This window comes from Cetorhinus maximus, chromosome 8, assembly GCF_964194155.1.
Source record: "Cetorhinus maximus chromosome 8, sCetMax3.hap1.1, whole genome shotgun sequence".
In the NCBI taxonomy this organism is placed as follows: domain Eukaryota; kingdom Metazoa; phylum Chordata; class Chondrichthyes; order Lamniformes; family Cetorhinidae; genus Cetorhinus; species Cetorhinus maximus.
Genome location: NC_135886.1, coordinates 126,337,666 through 126,361,549, shown reverse-complemented (window position 1 = coordinate 126,361,549; position 23,884 = coordinate 126,337,666). Strand labels below are relative to the sequence as shown.

Sequence of the window (23,884 nt, the reverse complement as noted above, 5' to 3'; positions counted from 1 at the left end):
TCTGAACCATGGAGCCGTCTAGCCAACTGAGCTAATCGTACCCACCCGGCTCTCCTCCACCACCCCCCCACCCCCTCCCCGCCACATCCTGTCACTCTAAGTCGCTTAAAGCAAGCAACAATGGCATGTTGGGAGGCTGGCCCATACCCACCTTTTCTCCTTTCATGCCACTAGCTCCTGGGTTACCGGAGTTACCCTTTTCACCTTTTGGTCCTCTTAAACCCTCAGGTCCAGGAAATCCCGGGGGCCCACTACGTCCCTGTGGCCCAAGCGTTCCTGGCTGACCCTAAATTTAAAACAAAAAAAACCATCTTAGTGGGAACAAATTCATTTTAAAAATAACATACCAATTGCTTTTCTTGTGTGAGGTAAAAACACAGGCCAGTTTTCTTCCCACCTTCCTGAGACCAAGTACCTTCCACAACCTGACCCAAGTGGATCATGCCTCATGCGGGCAGCATGTGCCAGCAGACTATTTGACCAGGAGGAGCATCGTGCCCTATCCTGCATTCGCCCAGCGGGCAGAGGGTTGCACTTGGGAGCAGGAACCACTGGGTAGCAATTGGAAGCTGCAACACTGAAGGATTTCTCTGCTTCCTAGCACAGGTCAAATAATATCTGGCGAAGAACATCTAACTCAGGACCAAGTGAAATTCAAAGCTTTGGATCTATGTGGTTTTTGTGCCACACAAATCAGAAGAGAATGTGCCCAATAGTGCAATAAATTATTCATACTTTGGATTGCACCAGGATACGGACTGTCACAGGAATGAGCTTGTACATCAGCTCACAATCAACGCAGAACATTTCCACATGTGTTGAGTCTAAGACCGTGATTTATAGTTAGTAGTTTTGAGATTCCCTGTTTACCAGATTGCTGAGTTAATACCATCCTGCTGCATTGATTCTACAAGTATCAATATTAACATGGAACAATCCAACACTTGTCTGTGTGATAACTTTGAATCCTTGCCTCCCATAAAAGTCCACACTACTCATAAAACCCACACCTCCCACTTCAAACCGATGTCTCCCATATAAAATCCACATCTCCCATATCAAATCCATGTCTCCCATATAAAATCCACACCTCCCATATCAAATCCATGTCTCCCATATAAAATCCACATCTCCCATATCAAATCCATGTCTCCCATATAAAATCCACACCTCCCATATCAAATCCACATCTCCCATATAAAATCCACACCTCCCGTATCAAATTTTGCATCACAAATAGTTTACTTTGCAATCAATATGATAATTGTTAAGAGCTGATTTTTCCCAATGCATCAGCAACTGTGAAGGTAATTTTGGCATTGGTCAAAGTGTAAAAAACGGGCAACATCGATTCACTATATGAATATGATACGAATGAATTCTATATGAATAAAAATTGGGACAGATTATAGAGAGCAGCTGAATAAATATCACCAGTGTTAACGCTATCATCCAAAATCAGAATTACTCACGATATTTCAAGAGCAGGCTGGCTAAGAGGCATCAGTCTACCTGGAAATATTTCAAAAGCAGGACAGCACCTTTGCGTGCAGTTTGTTTAGACAGAGGGACAGGAAATCAATCCCAAGTGGCCACTAGAAAAACATCCTGGAATATGTAGGCTTGCTTTATATATCATACATTGCAATGTTGCAGTTGGTAACTCCATATATTAAAGCAAGAATGTTATTTGTGATGGCTGGCTGGTTTATCACTGTAATATTAGTGTTTTCCTTAGCACCTCAGTACATGACCTGCAATTGAACTTTTCAGCCCACTGTTTTTGTCCAAGGGGTTTAGAAGTAAATCAAACATATATTGAACAGACAGTATCCTCTCAGACAGCAGATGATTGAATGAACGTTCCGGACGATTGGATAATGGGAGAGTGAGCAGTTTGTTCAGTTACGGGAAAGTCACCCGCCCTGCCCTTTGAAGTCAGTGCAGTCTCAGCACAGGATCAAACTGCGACTGGCAAGCCTCTCTAATCCAACGGCGGCTCCCTGTACACACAAACCACTGAGATCCATTCCCCGGAGATGATCAGAGGATTTGGGTGGGGTTGGGCGGGCGGGGTTTGGAATTCCAGCTGTACGAGTGAGGCAAGAGCTTGTGGACAGAAAGACACAGAGCAAGTGTCAGACAGCAGTCATTGTTTGGACAGCAACCTGGACAGGTTCAATAATAAAGATGGTCACCAAGAACGCTGCATTCCAAGCCTGAATGTCTTTCTCTTGGTTGATGTTGTGAGCGCGTTGGTCTGGAGGATTACCCTGAAGGGGACATTTCAGGGTAGTTCACATTCACTTCAAGTTCACCCATTCAGTTCAAGTGTGGAGCTCCCTCATTCAAGCTCAGAACACCCCATACTGCAACAGTCTAACATCCTCTTATTTGCCACATCGGGTGACTGGGTGGGGGGGACTTTGGGTGAAAGTGTAAAACGGGTGTTTTCAAACTCTCCATGGCCTCAACCTTCCTTATCTGTGTAACCTCCTCCAGCCCTACAACCCTCCCAAGATATCTTCCTCCCCAGCAACTTGATCAAGAGGTTGTACACCTTTCATTAGTGTTGCTCCTGTTGCAGTGAGAGTCTGGAATACTATAAGAAGGTGGATCGTGGGTCACTGGCACCAGTACTGGGGTAGAAGGAAGCTGTTCCAGTGGGGATGGGTTTCATTTGAACTGTGCTGGGACCTGTGTCCTGGTGAACCGAATAACAAGGGCTGTAGAGTGGACTTTAAACTAAATAGAGGGGGGAGGGTTCTGGAAAGGGGATACATAGGCTTACAAAGCAAAAAGGTATGGCAGCCTCCCAGGGCAGCTATTTGGGTAATGATACCCAGGGTGTGACAGGAAGGGACAGAGTGTACAAACATAAAAAAAAACAGCAACAAATAGGGTCAAAGGGGGAAAAGATGGTAAAGAGGCTAAATTAATGGCTCTTTACTTAAATGCAGGTAGTATTTGGAACAAAATAAATGAATTAGCGGCACAAATAGAGGTTAATGGGCATGATCTTATAGCCATTACGGAGACCTGGTTGCAAGGAGATCAAAGCTGGGAACTAAATATTCAGGGGTATGTGACTTTTCAAAAGGACAGGCAGGAGGGAAAGAGTGGTGGGGTAGCTTTGTTAGTACAAGATGGAATAAGTACGATAGCAAGAAATGATCTTGGATCGGAAGATGTAGAATCAAGATGGGTGGAGGTAAGAAATAACAAAGGGAAGAAGACACTGGTGGGAGTAGTCTATAGGCAGTAGCTATACTGTAGGACCGAGAATAAATCAAGAGATAATGAGGGCATGTAAAAAAGGCAGTACATTAATCATGGGTGACTTTAATCTTCATGTAGATTGGGAAAATCAATTTGGCAGAGGTAGACACAAGCAAGTGTTCATATAATGTATTTGGGACAGTTTCTTAGAACAATATATTGTGAATCCAACCAGGGATTAGGCTATATGGAGTGCCACAGGGATCAGTGCTGGGGCCTCAATTATTTACAATATATATTAATGACTTAGATGAGGGAAGTGAATGTACTATCGCCAGGTTTGTGGATGACACAAAAATAGGTGGGAAGGCAAGGGGTGAGGATGACACAAGGAGTCTACGGAGGGATAGAGACAGGTTAAGTGAGTGGGCAAAAACTTGGTAGATGGAATATAATGTGGGAAAATGTGAGGTCAGGCACTTTGGCAGGAAGAATAGAGGAGCTGAATATTATTCAAATGGAGAAAGACTGCAGAAGACTGCAGCACAGGGGGTCCTTGTGCATGAATCCCAAAAAGCTAACATACAAGTTCAGCAGGTAATAGGGAAGGCAAATGGAATGTTGGCTTTCTTTCAAAGAGAATGGAGTATAAAGATAGGGAAGTCTTGCTAAAACTATACAAGGCACTAGTTAGACCACACCTAGAATACTGTGAACAATTTTGGTCCCCTTATCCAAGGAAAGATATACTGGCATTGGAGGCAGTCCAGAGAAGGTTCACTAGGTTGATTCCGGGTATGGAGGGATTTTCTTATGAGGAGAGGTTGTGTAGGTTGGGCCTGTGCTCATTGGAGTTTAGAAGAATGAGTGGCGACCTTATTGAAACATATAAGATTCTTAGGGGGCTTGACAGGGTAAATGTTGCTGAGAGGTTGTTTTCCCCTTGTGGGAGAGTCTAGGACCAGAGGGCATAATCTCAGAGTAAGGAGTTGCCCATTTAAAACAGAGCTGAGGAAGAATTTCTTCTCTCAGGGGGTAGTCAATCTGTGGAATTCTTTACAGCAGGGGGCTGTAGAGGCTGGATTGTTAAGTATATTCAAGGCTGAGATGGACAGATTTTTAATTAGTAAGGGAATCAAGGGTTATGGGGAAAAGGCAGGAAAGTGGAGTTGAGGATTATCAGGTCAGTCATGATCTCACTGAATGGCAGAGCAGACTCAATGGGCTGAATGGCCTGCTTCTGCTCCTACATCTCATGGTCTCTCAATCTGGTGCTGTGAATTACCAGTCCTGTTATCACAGATGTGGAAAAGGAAATCACAGCTGGAACCCCATATTCAACCAGTTGGTAGTGCTACAGGTGAATGGTGTTCCACTGTATCCATCAACAGCACAGACAACCATTGTGGCAGGACCGGGGTGGGAGGGAGATGCTGTCTGTGCCCTAGGTGCAGTGCAATGGTAAGTGTGTTTATGGAGTCGATCATGCTGCAGTGAATGAGGAGAGGTTCCCTCATCACAGGCTTGTTTGCTGCCGATCAAGTTTTAACCCAGAAAATTATAAACCATCAGCCCCATCAATTAGTAAGTCCTGATTGATCCAAATGACAGAACCATAAATATGTTCCACCGTGGATGAACAAATCTAGTGGTCTCCAGTGCACTGAACTTGCCACTTGGGTGTAAAGCTGGCGTTACAGGTCAAACATCCTTTCTAGAAATCACCTTGCATTTCACTTCCATCAAAGCCACAGTAAGAAACAACAGGATGATGCACTGACATGACTGAGCCTTATTCCCTGCTTTTCTAAGCTACACTGCAGAGTCCTTGTATTAAGAGATAAAGAAGAACATGTACTGTGAGTATTGCTGAAAAAAAAGACATTTTTTGTCAAAGATTTTCATCTTGCACTTATCAGGGCAATTCACAAGATTACCAAATGTAAAGAGAACAACGATCTCACTGGGCACCATTGAGTATATAGATACTAACATTGACCTCCATATCCCTTGCCTAGGACGGGGGTGTGGAGGAAATGAGACAGGGCTCCAGCTCCGATCACTACCCATCACCCTTACTGGCAAATGCATTTGCGTGGACACAGGAATGCAAGGGTGTAAAATATGTTAACATCCTGATAAATGCGTAATTTGATTGTCTAAAAGTGGTTTACTTGGGTCATCCCTCACTTTAAATTGGGGATAAGTACAGCTGGCAATCCTTGTGATCTGTAACTTAGGAGCTCAGTTTCCACCAGGAACAGAAAACAAAAATGCTTTTTACACAAACCAATTCCATTTGTAAAAGATGCTACTTCCACTGCTCGGGTATGCTGGACTGTGAGATGATTGCCCTTATGGTCATTGGGCATTACAATAATGGCCTAGCAACAAATAATGCCTTAATCTTAAACTTGCATTTCAACCACGTGCTTTGATTGGGAATTCAATCCAGTGAGAATGAATGGGAAGTGTATTGGTCCACTGGAATTCTACCCAATGGGAATGAGTGGGAAGTGCTTTGGTCCACTGGAATTCTATCCAACCCGAATGAAGAAGATATTGTAGCTGCCCTGATTTACTCAGTGATAAACTTCAGCCTAAAATTCAAAGGTACCAGGCTTGACTTTTTGTTATCATTGTTGTGGGTCTTAGATGAGGTTGCCCTTGGTCAGGATTGATAGACTTCTAGAGGCGAGGCTTCTGGTAAACTTTCCCTTTTATTGAACAATCTACTAACTATATACAGTACAATTCTTAGCACGAGGCTTCACATAGAACTATCTCTCAGCACACTGTCATGTGATCTTACATCATAGATGATGTAGACTGCCTATTTACATATTTTACATTGGCTCTCAGTTAACTGGCCTCATCTGAGTATTTTATGGAGGAAGTGGGGGGAGAAGAGGAAGGAGGAGGGGGTAATTGGCCCAGGCTCCAGTTCCTCTGCACTAAGATATATATCAAGGTCAGGTACATGTGTGTAGATGTTGGACAAGTATCAAAACGGACTTGGTTATGGTGGCTCCCTATATGTGAACAGCTTACTGAAACATTGCTGTCCAGGCTTGCACATTAATAATCACCCGTGGGCAAGATACAACAAATGATGCCTGTCGAACTGTGGCTGGCAAGGAGTCAATACCTCAGAAGGCATGAAGGGAGGCGGACAAAAACTGGGACTGAAAAAGGAGCTCCCAGAAACTGGCTCTCTCTGATGAGGTACCCTTAAGGGATGACGTTAGATGCTGAGAGGTTGTTTCTCCTGGGAGAGTCTAGGACCAGAGGGCATAATCTCAGAGTAAGGGGGCGCCCATTTAAGGCAGAGGTGAGGAGGAATTTCTTCTCTCAGAGGGTAGTCAGTCTGTGGAATTCTTTATCACAGAGGGCTGTAGAGGCTGGGTCGTCAAGTATATTCAAGGCTGAGTTAGACAGATGTTTAATCGGTAAGGGAATCAAGGATTATGGGGAGAAGGCAGGAAAGTGGAGTTGAGGATTATCAGATCAATCATGGTCTCATTGAATGGCAGGGCAGGCTCGATGGGCTGAATGGCCTACTTCTACTCCTAAGTTTTATGGTCTTACATTCCTTGCCTGTATTTCAAATATGAAATAATTTCACAGCCCAGGTTTTCTTAGATACTCTGCATTTTATTCTATCATTTTGATGGATGTTTTTTTTAATTATACCTCCTCTGTACTCAAAGTGAAGAGATGGTTTATTTGGAACAATTGAGGAAAGCACAAAAGAGTAATAACCAGATAACTCTTTCTCTCCTCCTTGCATCTTCATTCTTGTGACATCTACCCTCATTAGGAAGTAATTTTCATTCTGGGGGATGGTATAAAATGGGTGATTATCTAAATAGCCTCTCACTCCACACCATGCCTGGTTATCCTTTCTACAGAAGTCAATAGTAGGGAGTACCAGGCAAAATGTATAATGCATTTCCAACTCAATGGGCTTTAACTTCTAAGCTCCAGGGCATCCGACCTGGGGTGTACCCCAAAGATGAACTGGGGAAGCTCCCACAACCAGGAAGTTGCCAGGTAAGGTTTGCACAGCAATTGCCCAGAAGTGCAAACTTCCCTGGCCAATTGCCCTGCACTGGGAACCATCCGAAAATGCGATTTAACTTACAAAATTTGGGTGGTTCAGGCTGTGTTACATCAATAGTTACCCAGAAAAAGTTAGAAGAATTAAAATCATTTCTAACTCCTGGGTAACTATTGTACAGTCCCACCCACCCCTCCCCCACATGAGACTCCCCTCAGCCCCTGACTCCTACCCCCCACTCCACCCCAGCCATGGAACTCCCCCACTGCTCCGTTCCATGGGACTCCCCCACACCCTCTCTGTGGGGCTCCACCAACCCCAACAGGACTCCCCCCTCACCCCCATGGGGCTTCCCCCAACAATGCCCCCCAGACATGACTTGGCCCACTCCACCAAGGCCCGGTTTGACCTGAACCATCCCGCCCCCACCAACTCCACAAGGCCCAACCCGACCAGACTACCCCTCCAGCAACACCCCACCCCCAACAAGGCCCAACTGACCTCTCCCACCCTCAAGGCACGACCCGACAATGAACCCCCCTCCACCACCTCCCCCACCACTAAATCCTACCACTTACCTTGTGTGAGGCCTACAAACCTGGCTGGATCTTTAAACGGGCCTGGTTTACGGCAGCTAGTACCATAAAATAGGAGGTGTGGCTTACTTACCTTCGACTCTACAGCCCTTGACACTAGGCCCCGGGGACGTGCTGCGCTGCCCAGGACTCGCCCAGTCTGAGTTAGAAGGTTGGGCAAGATAGGATTGGCTGGATTTTCAGGTAAGGGCTTTCGAGCAGAGTGGCAATCCAACTGAATTGTCACCCCCATCGGAAGTTACGGCCCATTATTGCCTATGTTAAAATTACCCCATCATACCTCAACCTGATTCACCTTAACTTTCCTTCCACTCTTTCAACTTTTCATTGCTATGGGACTGGCTCTTCACCAATTTTTATCAAAACAAAAGCTACAAGCATTAAGACAGGATAAACATTTTAAGAAATGAAGAGCCTTTAGAATACAAACAAATAAACTCACACAGCATGGAAGTGCAACTAGAAAGGTTGTGGGCTGGTTTGTGAAACCTGTGTATAACCTCTCTGCACTTTGTGAGTGGTTTTTTTTTGGCTGTGTTCTGGTACCAGCACTGCCCAGCTGACTTCTTAAAAATGCTCCTGGTATCACTCTATCATTGGCTTTATTCAGAGTATCTAAAATAAGCCACCTCAAAATAATGGTAACGTCTTTAGAACATGATCCATTACAGACCAAACAAGTGCTGTGTCAGAAATAACCAACCCACACAGAAATGGGCTAACTTTTCCTTCACCCCTTTGACTTTCCAAACGGGCATTAATCAAATTCAGTCAACTAAAGATCCCCATTGAAAGACTGGTATCACATGCAAAGATTAAGTTAAAAAGAATGCTTACATACTATCTGATCACATCCCAGGGATTATTTTGAAGTGGAGTTCCTGTCATGTTAGCAAAAGGTGCAAAACATTGGTTTGCAAAAAGGAATGTCCCACAAACAGTACTTGAATAAATGACCAGATAACTTGCTCTTAATATTTTGAGGGAAAGAAAATGGTCAGCACACCTTCCTGCTTCCCTTCAAATAGGATTGCATCTGTATAGACCTGCAGGTAGAACATCCCATTACACCATTCCTTTGGTTCTACACTGATGCCTTAGTCCAGCTTAAACCCACACCCACTGAACTGAAAGAGAAAAGATTTACCAATCAAGTCAAAGTGATGCTTCCAAGCTACCTCACTGTCTATTTTAAAAGAGGTTTGGATGGTTTTAGCTTCAATCTCCTGATGCTGCTAAGTCAGCTGACTGTAACTCTTTCGAGTTATCAACAGTCACAGATTGTAACTCTTTCGAGTACATTCACAGTTCTTGGTTTCCGGGAGTGGGACATGAATCCACAACCCTCTGATTCAAAGGCGAGGGTGCTATGAACTGAGCCACAGCTGACACCTCCTGTAGCTGCTGTGGTAATTGGGTGACTCAATTTGCTTCAGCACCACTGAGCTATGGAGGGTAAACCAAATCAGCTGAGGTTGACATACCCAATTACTGCGCAAGTGACTCCTCCTAGAAAGTCTGTCTTCATCTGGCATAAGACAAGGATAAGAGTTCCAACATATTTTGCTTTTGTTTCAGATTTCCAGCATCAGCAGTATTTTGCCTTTATCGAAGGATAAGAATGTATCGGGATAATTGGTTATGAGATCTCTGGATGAAGGGTTCTAGATGTTTACTGCTGTTGTATCTGAATCTTGGCGGAGAATAGCACTGTGGGCTGTTGTGATGTTCTCTCAGGTGAAACAGCCTCCTGATGCGTCTGGCTTCATCGATGAATAATGGATAATTAGAGAAGAGGCTTGATATGTGCAGGCATCATATGGGACTGCATCTCAGTAAATGATGGTCCCTTGTGATAGGGGCAATATTTATCCAAGGCAGCAACGTAAAAATCACCTCGCTGGCCCGTCTGATACCGAGCGTGTGTTGAAGTTGCACGCGGGCAGAAAGAAATGGCTGCTTATGGCAGTCTGTATCATTCACTTGTTATGAAGGTGTGTTACATATTCATTTGTAACGTCAATGGGGGGACATGTACATGCTTTGAACTTTTTGAAAAGAACACTTTTGCCAAGGAAAGGTCACTGGCCTACAGCAGCTACTATGTTGCATTTGTGAAGGACATAAGCTGCTTTATGGAGACAGCGAGTCTAGGAGCTCTCAGGGACAGTGGCTAAGATAAGCCCAGCTTGAACCCAGAGAAAGGTCACATGACCCAGCACAATTACGTGTAATAGATACCAGATGTGAACTAACAGAGTGGCTGCCACAGGAGCCTTACCCCATCTCTCTTTCGTCAAAGCTGAGCTGGTTTTGATTTGAAAACCCAGCAGAAGACCCAATTGCTGCAAACCAAGAATTATTAAAGGAGATTCTGAATCAACACCACTGTCTCCGAGAGAAAAGAGAATCCACCAGCCACGGCTGCAGACCGACTATTCCAGTGAGAAACCCAAGTACCAGCAGCTTCTGTGGAAAATGACCTTTCAGCTGTAAACAAGGATCCAGGCAATTTGTGAATAATTCTTTTTTTTCTGACTTCATTTTTTACTTAGCCAAGTTTTAAGATCTGATACACTGTGGAGTTTAATTCCTTTTTTGCATGCCTGGTGGTGTTGTGTGCATGTTGATTTTACCCAAAGGAGTTTTAGCAATAAAGCCAATTCTTTACTTGTTAACTTAAGGCACATGGCAGGTTTATTTCTTACACCAAGCAATGCATCGAGCAACACACAGTTAAGTCTATATATATTCAATTGGCAATATTACCTCCTTTATAAATTTAAACTCTGTTATAACCAACCCAGGAGTGGACAGAGGAGTCAGTTCACCCCTCCTAACCTTGTTGTAACACATTCTTCCCACCACTGGTGCTCTCCTGCCAGTGACGTGGGGATAAAGCCATCTATTGAACTGGTACTCCTTGTTCCTGGACAGACTAGTGCCACCTCATGCGTATTTTAGTGCTGCCACCAAACCAGAAGATCTGGCAATAGTTTGTATTGCTTAAGGAGATGTATTTTATAATTGAGAATCCTAGAGGAAAGCCAAACCCCACCATGCAGGACACCACCCTGTGTGAAAAGGAAAGGCAATAGATTAAATCGGGAAGCAGTGATTAGGACACGGAATGTTTTCAAACCCTGTAGCCAGCACAAGAGAGGAAAGGAAGTTGACTGTAAAACAAATTATAACCTGATCTTGTCCCTCATCCAACATTCGCTTCTAGTAGTGGACAGCAGTAAGGAGCAAGGACGCTGGCCAAATTCATTGAATCATAAAAACTTATAACACAGTAGAACACCATTCAGTTGTCATGACGTTGAAAGAGCAGTCGTGTTTGGTCCCACATCCCTGATTTTTGCACGTAAACCTGTAGGTTCTTCATCCTCAAGTCCCTGCTCAACTCTATATTCAAATTTACTCTGGATTTAGCTCCCACCACTTTTTCAGATCGGACGTTCTAGATCCCGACAACTCTCCGAATGAAAAAAATTTGCTTCATCTCCCTTCTAGACCTTTTGCAAATGATTTTAAATCTCTGACCTGGGACTATTTCCCCAGTCCCCAAAGGGAATAGATTTTTCTCTATCATTTTGAAAACGTCTATAAGGTTGCTTCTGTTCCCCTGTTCCAAAGAGACAGTCCTAACTTTTCCAAACTGTCCTTAAAATGCCTTTTATCACTGGTCGCATGTCAACAAACCTCCTCTGTACTCCTTCTAAGGCCTTAATTTACACCCTTCCTGAAGTGTGGTGCTCAGAATTGTTCACTATACTCCAGTTAAGCCTTAACCAATGAGTTACAAAGTTCTAGCATAATATTTTTGCTGTTATATTCTATTTCTAAACCCAAGGAACCCATATTTAAATCACCTTAGCAACTTGCCCTACCACCTTTTTTAAAGAATTTGTATATATGGATTCCAAGATCTCTTTGTTCACCTGCACTGTTTACAGTTGTGCTATTTAGAGTATACTGTTTTCCATATTAGGTCTCCCAAAGTGAATCACTTCATGTTTCCCCACATTGAACCCCAACTGCTGCGCACCTGCCCGTTTAACATCTTCTCTATGGGCAGAACTTTACATCCCGTGGGCGGGTGCGTGCCCAACCCAATCGGGCGTAAAATGGCACTAGATGATGTCGGGCGAGCGTCCAAACATCATTGGGCACTTGTGTGATATTTCGCTCGGCGGGCGCTCACAGGAGTTGGAAGCGCACCCGCCGACAATTAAGCGGGCAATTAAGCCAATCAACGGCACAATTGTCCCTGATTTTTCGTGGCCCATCCAACCTTATGGTCGGCGGGCAGGCAGCCTATATATTTTTCATCAAACCTCATCCAAGGGCGGGATGAAATCTCCGTTTTTAAATAAAATAAAAATAAATATCTGTGGACAGTATTTTGATGAGGTACATCTTCAGATGCTTGCTTGTGATGCATGGTCATTTTTTTTTTTGCAGCTTTTTAAACCTTTATTTAATCATTTGAAGGTCTGCAGCTCCCTGAGGAATCTGACTGCCTTCAGGGAGCTCTCTCGCGCCCGCAGTGATGTCATTGCCCGCTCTCTCCCCGCCCCCACCCCGGCAGCACCGAGCTTTTCAGCGCGCATTTCATGTCGGCTGGCCATTAATTGCCCGGCCAGCGTGAAATCGTGGTTGGGGGCCGATTGCGGCCGGCAGTCCATTTCCCGACCGGTCCCGGGCCCGCCGATTGTGCGTGCCTGCCAAGGGTAAAATTCAGGTCTATGTCATCCTGAAGCCCAGCTCTGTCTATTACTTTGAGAAGTTTCATATCATCTGCAAACTTCATAATGCTGCTCCCTACACCTGCCTCTAGATCATTTATAAAAATTGAAGAATGATGGACCCATAATAAGAACTAGGAGTAGGCAATTCAGCACCTCGAGCCTGCCCCGCCATTCAATACGATCATGGCTGATCTCATTTCAGCCTCGACTCCCAATTTCCCGCCCTCTCCCCATAACCTTTCAACCCATTACTAATTAAAAATCTATCTCCTCCTTAAATTTATTCAGCGTCCCGGCATCCACTGCACTCTGAGGTAGTGAATTCCACAGATTCATGATCCTTTGAGAAAAGTAATTCCTCTTCATCTCTGATTTCAATCTACCACCCCTTAGCCTAAAACTATGGCCTCTTGTTCTAGAATGCCCCACAAGGGGAAACATCTGCTCCACGTCTACTTTGTCTATTCCTTTTAGCATCTTATATACCTCAATTAGATCTCCTCTCATCCTTCTAAACCCTAGCGAGTATAGGCCTAAACTGCTCAACCTCTCCTCATAAGACAAGCCCCGCATCTCTGGAATCAATCTAGTGAACTTCCTCTGAACCCCCTCCAATGCAACTACATCCTCCCTCAAGTAAGGGGACCAAAACTGTGCACAGTACTCCAGGTGTGGTCTCACCAATGCCTTGTACAGTTGCAACAACACTTCCCTATTTTTATACACTATTCTCAATGGAGCCTTGGGAAACGTCACAACAAACCATGGACCAGTCCGATAAACATCCATTTAAACATCACTCTTTGCTTCCTGTCAATTAACCAATTTTGTCTCCATACTGCCTTTTTCCCTTTAATTTCATGGGACTTAGTCTTAATAAGCCTCCTGTGTAGCGTTTTGTCGAATGTCTTCCTAAAGTCCATACACACAACTTCCACTTAGCTACCTTCATTAACCTCCTCTGTTATCTCATTAAAAGGTTCAATCAAATTAGTTAGCCTTTAAGAAATCCATGCTGGTTCTCCTTAATTAACCTGCATCTTTCCAAATGAAAGTGTATTTTGTCTCTCATAATTATTTCCAATAACTCCCCCAACTAACCCCCACCAATATTAGGCTGACTGGTCTGCAGTTTCCTTAGTTATACCTCTCTCCTTTCTTGAATAGTGTATCATGTTAGTAATCCTCACCTCACAGTTCTCTGGCACTATTCCTGTATCCAATGAGAACGGAAAGATTGTGACCATTATCTGTTATTTCCACCATTGCTTCTTTTGGCAATGTGGGATGCATTCTATCTGGACCAGGTGACTTAGCAACTTTCAGTAATACCAATCATTTTAGTAGGTCTTCTCTATCTATTAGTATTCTGTCCATAACTTCCTTCTCCTCTTTTACTGTAACCTTCATGTCATCTGTTTTTGTTGAGAGCAGATATAGAGTATTTATTTAATATTTTAGCCTCTGGCTCTACATTAAAATTTCCCTTTTTCCTTGAACAGGCCCAACATTTTTCCTAGCTAACCGGATATACTTTATATGTTTATAAAATGTTTTAGGGCTCAATTTAATATTGCCTCATAATCTCTCTTTGTCTCCCATATTAACTTTTTAAATTCCCTCCTGTACTTTCCATAACCTTCCTGGCTACTTACAGAATCTTGTTCCTGGCATTTCACATAAGCCTCCTTTTTCTGTTTTTATTTTAACTTTTATTTTGTTTGTTATCCAGGGCGCTTGAGCTTCGGTTGTTCCACTTTTTCCCTTCAAATGAATATGCCTAGTTTGTGCCTGAAATATCTCTTTCCTGAAAGTTTTACCCTGCATTCACCTTTTACAATCTACCTGTCCTCGGGCCCCTTCATGAATCACTGAAATTAGCCCTTCCCCAGTTAGGTATTTTTGCCTTCAATGTTTTCCGGTCTATCCATAATTAGTTAAAACTCAATTATGTTGTGGTCACTGTTAGTTACATGATTTCGGAGTGAATCACACTCCACTTTCCCCACTCAAATCCTCAGAACCAGGCCGAACACTGCCTCCTTCCTTGTTGAACTGGAGACACAGTGCCCACCCTGTTTATTAGGAATTAAGGCCCGCCCAGCTTGAAACGCGGCCCCGCACTGGCCATGAAGGGCCGAGCGGGGGCCTGTCGGCCAGCACAAGTTCCAGCGGCCAGAGGACAACTGTCAAGGTCATCAAGGCCAAGAAGACAGCGGCGTCAGCAGGCTGTCTCCAATGACGATGCCAACGAGGGGGGTGGGGGTTGCACCAGGACATAGCACTTGCAAACGTAAGTTAAAAGCACCATGGCCACAAGAGGGACAGGTCACAGATGATTTTATGTTTACTTATATTTACTTTATCTATACTGGTCTGGGAATGAAGACCAGGGAAGTTTGTGTAAATTGTTTGGAATTGTCAAAATGAGATATATTTTGTTTTTGTTGTCATGGCCTGAGTATGCTTATCCTTTTTGTTTTATTGGCGCAGGATACGCCAGTATGTAATGCTAGATGTATGTGGCTCTCAACTTTATTGCACAGGCACTTAGTGTTCTTTGGGTTGAAAGGAAAGGGTCCTTTCAGGAATCCAGGGCGTAAGTGGCAGCTCTGGCATGCGGTTGAAGCTGATCGCTGGTGGCCTAGCTGAAGGAGCATTAGATCACAGTGTCCCTGGAATATCTGCCTCCCTGGAGGTTACCGAGGTCTGCCTCCATGCCCTCATCATTCTCCTCTACTGACTCACTACTGGACTCATTATCTGCGGCCTGTGCAGCTGCGCCAAGATCCTCTTCCTCCAGTGGGTCTCTCCTTGCTAGTGCCAGATTGTGGAGAGCACAGCATGCAACCACTATCAGCGACAGCCGCTCTGGGAGGTATTGTAGTGCTTGCTCTGAATGGTCCAGCCATCGGAAACACATTTTGAGAAGACCTATGGTCCTCTCTACCACTGCCCTTGTGGAGGCATGACTCGTATTGTAACGCTTCTCTGCCTCTGTTCTTGGGTGGCGGAGAGACTTCATAAGCCACCTTTTCAAGGGATAGCCCTTGTCACCCAACAACCATCCATCCAGTCGGGCTGGAGCACTTAAGAGCCCCGGCGCCTGGGAGTGTCTGAGGATGTAGGTGTCATGGGAGCTGCCTGGGTTCCTTGCACAGACTTGCAGAATCTGCATCCTGTGATCACACACTATCTGCACGTTCATGGAGTGGAAGCCCTTCCTGATCATGAATGCACCCGGCTGACCCGCTGGCGCCTTGATGGCCACATGTGTGCAATCTATAGCACCCTGGACGCGGGGGAACCCAGCAATCGCTGCTCAGCCTGGCTGGCCTCATCCGTATGGTAAAGAATAAAAGTCAGTACCAGCCTGAACAGAGCTTCTGTCACCAGCTTGACCCAACTGTGGACAGTTGATTGGGAGACTCCACAAAGATCCCCCACTGAGCCCTGGAATGAGCCGGAGGCATAGAAGTTGAGGGCCACTGTGACCTTCAGAGCCACTGGCATGGGGTGTCCACCCACATAGTCAGAGCTGATCTCAGGCCCAATCATCTGACAGATGGAGGTCACAGTCTCCCTGGAGAGGTGGAGCCTCCTTCGGCATTGCACCTCAGACACATTGAGGTAGCTGCATCGCCGCCTCTAGACCCTGGCAGCAGGATAGTGGCGTCTTCTGTGGCCCCTTTCACCTTAGACTTCCTGCTGGCCCTGAGCCCCTTGTGCCTGCGCCTCTCCTCCCACAGGTTGCTCCCCTGGAAGCTGCATTGGGACACATGGCCTCCGCTCCCTTCTACTCCTCTCTCCCTCGCCAGAGGAGGTGTCCCCAGTGGAGACCACAATCCCCATTGCCAGGGTTACAGAAGGCTGTCTGATACCTGGAAGGGTCCACATGGTCTGAATCCTCCGGGGGCCTTGGAGACACCAAGGAGACCTGAAATGAAGCCTAGAAATGCTAACAATGAAGCCCCGAACAAAGAAGTCAAGTTCAAATAAGCAACCAGCAGCAAACAACCTCCTAAACTCCTCACTACTCACACTGGCAATGCTGCTTATCCCTTTTATCCCACCCTTGGGTGAGGTTTTTGAAAATATCGGCTGGCCGCCTGCCTGTTTTGCCCGTGCGATGAGCGTGAAATCGCACAGGCAACGAAAAATCACCGTCAATTGAACTGTTAATGGCCTTAAGTGGCCTCGTAAGTAATGGCAGATGCGGCCCCGGCACCCGCTTGAACCCGCCAAGGGAAATATCGCACAAGCGCATGATGATGTCAGGACACTCACCCGATGTCATCGCGTGCTATTTTACGCCCGATCGGGTCGGGCGCGCACCCGCCCTTGGGACGTAAAATTCTGCCCATCGGGATTGAGAAAGTTCTCCTGAACAAACATCAGGAATTCCTCTCCTTCCCCACCCTTAACATTATGCTTTTCCTCGTCTGTATTCAGGCAATTAAAGTCTCTTAATATTACTGCTCTATTTTTGTTACATGCCTTTGAAATTTTTCGACAAATTTCCTCATCTATCTCCTTTGCGCTCTTTGCAGCTCTATGAAAAACTCCCAACAATGTAAAAGCTCCCCTCCTTTTCTCAACTCAAGCCCTGACTCAGTCCTGAAACCATCTAGTATGTCCTTTCTATTTAGAACTGTAACATTATCCCTAAACAATACTGCCCTCCTCTCCTTCCTTCCCTATCTGATTACTTGGTAGTCAGGAATATTAAAAACCCATTCCTGGCCTTGCTTGAGCCATGTCTCTATTAATGCAACCATGTCCTAATCCCTTGTCGCAACTTGTGCCGGCAGCTCACCAGCCTTATTAGATACACTGTGGACATTATCCCTGCACTGAAGTCATTTCACACTCTATCATGGTCCTGAATGCAAGTAGCTACAAAAATGGATAAAGATTTGCAGCGATTGAGAGCTGCACATGGGCCTGAATTTTTCGGATGGCGGGGTTTCCCATCCTGCCATCTGAAGAGCCGGCGGGGAACACATCCCCGATGACTCCGAGTGCCCAGCAGCCATTTCACGCTCGAGTGAGCGTCGATTGGCTGCAGGTGGGAGTTCTGCCCCTCACTCGGGAGGAAGTCCCACTTTAGAGAGCTGCCAGCCAACCCGATTGGCCGGCAGCTGTCCAGTGCCTGCAGTGACAGGAGCTGCAGTGGACTGAAGAGGAACTTCAGGAGCAAGCCTGAGCCCCAGTCCTGGGACTGGAAGACAAGGTCAGGTAAAGGGGTCCCAGGGCAGGGAGGGTAGGGAACTCCTGGAGGGACACAAAGGGGCGATCAGAGTGTCGGGGGAAAGGCTGGGGAGGGAAAGGAGTTCCAGTGACCACTGGACAACAAGGGTTTTGGGAGTGGGTGGATCGCCAGCTGTCAGAAGGGGGCACCTTCTGATGGAGACACCCCCCTCCTTCCTGCCCGAGATCCAAGCCCGCTCATTTTCAGGCTTTGCCCATGCCAGGTAAATCCTCCCGGCAGCCTTAAAATTGAGGCTGGGTGGGAACCAGCCTGGAACATGCCCTCAGTTAGGACAAGGGTGGGACTTGCCCACTGCAGAGTAAAGCCGCTGCAGGGTGGGGGCAGGCGGTAACCCGGAGGGAATCACGTTCCTTCAATTTTACGATACCCCCCCAGCCTAAAAACCCGCCAGTGTGGGGTGGGGGGGGGGGGGGGGGAGTGTGAAATTCAGATCATGGGGTTTTACATTAAAACTCAGATGGAATGATAAATATCAATGCTGGAGTCTTTCCCAGCAGGAAAGGAGCACATTCCTCAGTGAACCATTGTTATGTCAAGTCTCCCACACAAAACAATGGACTAACATTGAATTCCTTTCGCCGGGGACGCCCATTTGTGAGTAGTAGCCAATTCCGAGTGAAGCCCTTAGCTTGATAGCACAATTACCATCATAAAAGGCTTCGTGATCACAAGCACATTTCATGCATATTTTCCTCCTGCTGTTAAGATATCAACCTGAGGACACTTCAAAAACACTGGGGAGACTCAAAGTACTCAGGCAATTGTGCAGTGTGTAAACAGTATTACAATAGATTATCACGCACTGATAATGGAAGCCATTTAACAATCAGCAGCAATGAGGGAGACGTTTGATCTGCCCTTGCTGTGTTTCTGATGGCTATAAAAGTCTGCACGAAAAGCTCTTCAGAGTGGTTGTTTTGGCTCTTTTCACAAGTTTCACTATCTGCTCTCTTCCTCACCTTGACCTGTACTTGTAATTTTATGATTTTTGGGTTGTGTACACAGATTGAGTGGAGCCAAATAGGTCACTCAGAATCCCATCCCACCAATTTTCTCCTCCTCCTCCTCTCCTGCAGGTGCTGGTTCAAATTGAGGAACAGCTTGTCATCCTCGAGCCTAAGCAGCAAATATCAGCAGATTATGCAATCCTGAGAGGGATCACACCTGACCCCGCTCTCACTGCTTGTCTACACTAAGGAGAACTCTTAATGGAACCACTAAGGTAGAAGCAAAATACTGGAAATCTGAAACAAAAACAAAAATTGCTGGAAAAACTCAGCAGATCTGACAGCAGTTAATGTTTCGAGTCCATATGACTCTTCTTCAGAACTGAAGAGAAGTAGAAACGTGGTGAAATATATACTGTTTAAGGGGGGGGGGTGGGACAGGTGAAGCTTTATAGAAGGCCAGTGATAGGTGGAGGCAAAGGAGAGATTGAAAATAAATAAATAAAAGGTCGAAGGGGTGTTGATGGCGGTGATACTGGCTAAAGGAGGTGCTAATGGTGACATTAAGAGTAGAAAGCAGGCTGAGCAAGTGACAGATGGCCTTAGTGGGGGTGGGGTTGGGGTTGGGGGAGGGGATGGTGTGGGGAAACAAGATCGAAATAGGCTAAAAGGTGTGGATAAAACAATGAATGGAAATGAATTTTAAAAATAATAATAGAAATAGGTGGGAAAAATTATGTATATAAAAATTTTAAAATAAATATTGAAAAAAGGGCTCAAAAAGGGGTGAGGATGGAAGAGAGAAAGAACTCCTAATCTGGGATTAGGTAACTCAGCAGTGAAGCATCAGATCCAAGGCCTTCCTGATATAGGACTCTCTATTCGACTAGGTGCTGAGTTGACCCATTGAATGATCAGGAGAGCTACAATCAATTGACAAAGGTGGTACAAAGTTACCAAGGTACTTTGGCAGAAGATCTTATTCGAAGTACATAGAGGTGAGGTCTGAAACAATTAGTCGAACAGTTTTTTAAAGCCATTTTTGTACCTTGATGGGCAATTAGGGCTTAGACAATTAATGGAGTTTCAGGTTGAAAAGTTGCTGACCTGAGGAAAAAGAAGTGCAGGGACTCCTGTTCATCAGCATCTGTCAGCCTCTATCTTTCTGAGGGACAGACATACAAATGTGAAATACTTTTTGGCGAGAAAGATTGAGTATTAATTCACCCAATTTGGCGAATTTAAGTTTGTGGTGTGTGTTGCTGCATTACTCCCCACCACAACTGCATATTGACGTGATTCAGAAAGCACTGCATTAAAAAACATAATGTATTTCCAGATGTAGCGATGGTCGTGGTCCTGAGTGAACTGAGGTCACAAAATATGACAGAAATCATTAACCATGTAGCTAATAAAGGTTATAAATGAATCACTGGGGACACAGACCACCTCAGTATAACATGGAAACTGAAACCTAAACAATGCTGTTATATACACAGGAAACCCAGTGAAGACGTTCAGAAATGTTCATCTAAACAGAGAAGGTAAGGCTTGCAAGGAAAGGGAGCTCTTAATGGAATCCTGTTTTTGGAGAGGTTTGATGACAGGGTGAGCTCCTGAAATGCCAGGCAGATGATAAGCCACAAGCCCTGTTAGTGTACAATGTCTTGTGTGTGTGCTGGTGGACTACCAGTTGGTGATTTTAAGCCAATTTTTCTCGCCAGGAATGAGCAGTTAAAATTATCTCTGAAAACATAAGAAGCCACCATCTTAACGGGGCCTTTATTTAGAGGACCAAGGTGTCTGATCAACACGAGTCGGAGCCTTGTGCAAAATTGGGTCCTATGATATCATTACTGATGACCTTGATGACATCTTTTGCCACCAACTGAACTAGCCCCACAAGGTAAGACTGTGCTTTTGCTGTCCTGGGCTTCTCCTCCCTTCCCACATGTAAGATCACTATCCAGACGTGCCAACTCTACCGCCTTATAAATCAAGAGACAACTCTTAAAAATCAGGGGATTAGGTACAAAAATCATGAGTTGCTATATTTTTCAAACATAAGCCAATAGAGATTGGCAGTCGGTTTATAAACCTCAGTAGTGGCTTACTTAATCTCTCACAGGTCAGAGCGCCTTACAAAATCTATCTTCCTGTATCTGAAGATGCTTTATACAAGCTTTTTAAAAATTCTACCTGTTATCCCGAACGTGCTGAAGGATCCGCCCTCCCACCACAGTCACTATAGACGGAAACAGCTGTCTCCTTAAAGGATGACAGCTAACATACATGTCCCAGTTTAATTAATTAATACATTAAAATACATTGACTTCCAGTGGAGTGACTATTATCACCTTCGGATTTGAGTTATTCAATATATGATAGTGATAAGTTAATACAAACATATGAATAATAACCGACTCTTTGATCTATCCAGCCTCTCCCACAGAATTGTAATATCTTGTGTATCCCAATATGCACAAACCCCACCCATAAAATGTAAAGATTTCCATTATCAGTTTCAGTGATCAGTTTCAATCATTATTTTGTTTGCAACATCTTAAAATAATTTAATATAGCAAATAGACATGTAGAAAAATAAATACTTGGGGCTGGATTTTCCCCTCCTGATACTGAGCGAACCCACGTCAGGAGCTGCGAATTGGAGACATGCGGGGCCACAATTTGAAACTTTCCCTGTGATTCCCAACGGACACCATTTTCCCCACTGTGGGAAATGTGGTGGGTCGCAACACGACACTCACATAAAGTGGTGTTGAGCTCGCCATCTGGTGCAAATACAAGTTTCCCTGACTTCGGTATTTTTGTCAAGGTGGGTGGGTTCCTTAAATACTCTGTGAACCATGCCAGGAACCTTTGGGGAAAGCCTTCTGTGGTAAGTTGAACAAGTCTTGCCAGCTTCAGATGTCAAAATGTAATGGTGTATGGCGATTTAAGTATGTTTTTAGTGCAGTGATTTATCATAGGGCTCTGTCCTTAAAAGGTAGGTGGCTATTAAATTGACCAGCAATTTGTAAGTGTTCACATGCACTAGAGTACTTTATCCAGTGGACAAAGTGCTTTTACACATTTAACAATAATGGGAATCTGATTTAAAGGGTCATCTGTACATTGTGGTTTGGTTTTTGCATTGATTTAAGAACTAGATATTTGTTGAGGTTTTTAAAAGAAACTGAACAAAACTCTACTGAGCCTTTGAAAAAAAAGGAGCAGATAGATGGACATCAGGCCTGCATTGGGAGGTGGTGGTCCTGACTCCAGCCAGCCCCCAGGCCTGGAAGAAGAAAATTTGGGTTAATGGGGTGGCTTTCAGAAGTTGGGAACGAGATGTCAGGAAATGGCCAGGCCCATGCTTCTTGACTCAAAGGGAAAATCCTGCCCTTAGAGAACTGTTTAGTTGCATTGCTCCTCTCAAAAAAGACTTGCATTTATATAGCGCCTTAAGTGGCCATCAGATGTCACAAAGCACTTAACAGCCAATTGAGTACCATTTAAGTATAGTCACTTTTGTAGGAAGTGTGGCAGCTACTTTAGTACCAACAGGGAACACTTTTCAATTTTACAGTGCTCCTTACACAGGAACACACCTCAATGTGCATCACATTAAAGACAGCAAAACAACAGATGCTGAGGAGGAGAGGAAAGTTTATGGAGTAAGTTGCAAAACGAAAGGCACAGTGAAAGATAAGTGCTTTAGGGTGATTTTATTTTCAATCAGTGTGTGTGGAGAGAACTGAATAGAAAAGGCAGGACTGTAATGGGTGAATTAAGGGCCATCAATAATGGAGATGTGAAAAACAGAGAGAAGCTTGATGCTACTGGAGTAGAGGGAATATGCAAGAATTTGAAAATTAGGTCAAAATTTTAAGTCAGCTCCATAGGGCCCAACTGAAAGGGTGTGTGAGTGAGAGAGAGAGCAAGAGCGAGAGAGAGAAAGGTGGTGCTAGTAATCTGGCCTCGTTTCCAGCCTTTCCTCTGTGGGATGCTTATCTTTTAAATGTGCTGAGTGTTGTTTTGTAGGAAGCGGTCCATGGCTGCACACAATATATAAACAAAGGCAGCGGCAGCTCTGGGGCCTTGCAGAAACCGCTCTCTATCAGCAGATAAAGGAGTCAGCAACCTGGTCCAATCTAGCTCCCCAGACACATGTCAGCAGCAGAAAAACCCTGAGATTTAAAGGACCTTTTGAGGCTGAATTTGAGTGAGAAATCACATCTGTCATAACAAATTTGCAAGAGTTGACATGTATACAAACAAGCTAACCATGTGCCAGCGGATTGCCTGATTCCTTGTCAACAGATGGCCAGTTACCTCTTTACACCCATCCTGGGCGTGCAGCTGGTTGGAGGAATGCAAATGAGGTCTGGAAATTAAAACAGTCCAGGCCTCAAATTAAGGATTGGGGGTGGAGTATTTGACACCAGTCTCAACTCCAACCTGCCAAAAATCTATTCCCAGTTAAAATTCCCCCACAATATGTCACCATGTCATGGGGTGCAAGCTTGCACTCCCATTTCCCAAACACGGGCACCGGTTACTCCCTGGTTTAAGGGTGAATTGTGTGGGGCTGGATTTCACAGCAAGGGGTGTGGCACATTGCTCAACCCCCCACCCCCCAAAGCCTCACCTCCCCACTCCGGTTGCAGGCGTTGGCCAGCAGCCAAAGCACCAAAAAGAATCCCGCTCTGCAGCCAACACACGCTGCTGACGGGCTAAACAGGCAGAGTGGGACTCATGCCCCTCAAGAGGGAGGAAATCCTGCCCTTGACAGCTGCCTGCCAATCGGATTGGCTGGCAGCCCTAGCAGTCCTACACCCCCGCGACGAAGAGTGGTGGCATCCAGAGTGAGGTAAGTCCTTAGGACAGGAAGGGATTCAGCAACCTAGGGAGGGAGGTGAGTAGGGGAGGGGGAGGCGAGAGGGCAGGTTTTGGAACCCAGGTGGGGAGGATCAAAAGTGGGTATCAGCTTGGGGGAAGGGGTGTCTCAGAGGCATAGAGGGTGCTACCCCAAA

The 23,884-nt window shown here is 45.1% G+C and overlaps 1 protein-coding gene across 4 annotated transcripts in view; it reads right to left on the bottom strand.

Annotated features, from left to right (window-relative positions):
• col4a6 (collagen, type IV, alpha 6) overlaps window positions 1–23,884 on the bottom strand; it is a 414,921-nt gene that overhangs the window by 161,763 nt on the left and 229,274 nt on the right. For all 4 annotated transcript variants that reach the window (XM_078547579.1, XM_078547580.1, XM_078547578.1 and 1 more), the window contains one exon: window positions 152–286. In XM_078547579.1, coding sequence (XP_078403705.1) covers window positions 152–286 — 135 coding nt within the window. The remainder of the gene's footprint in view (window positions 1–151; window positions 287–23,884) is intronic.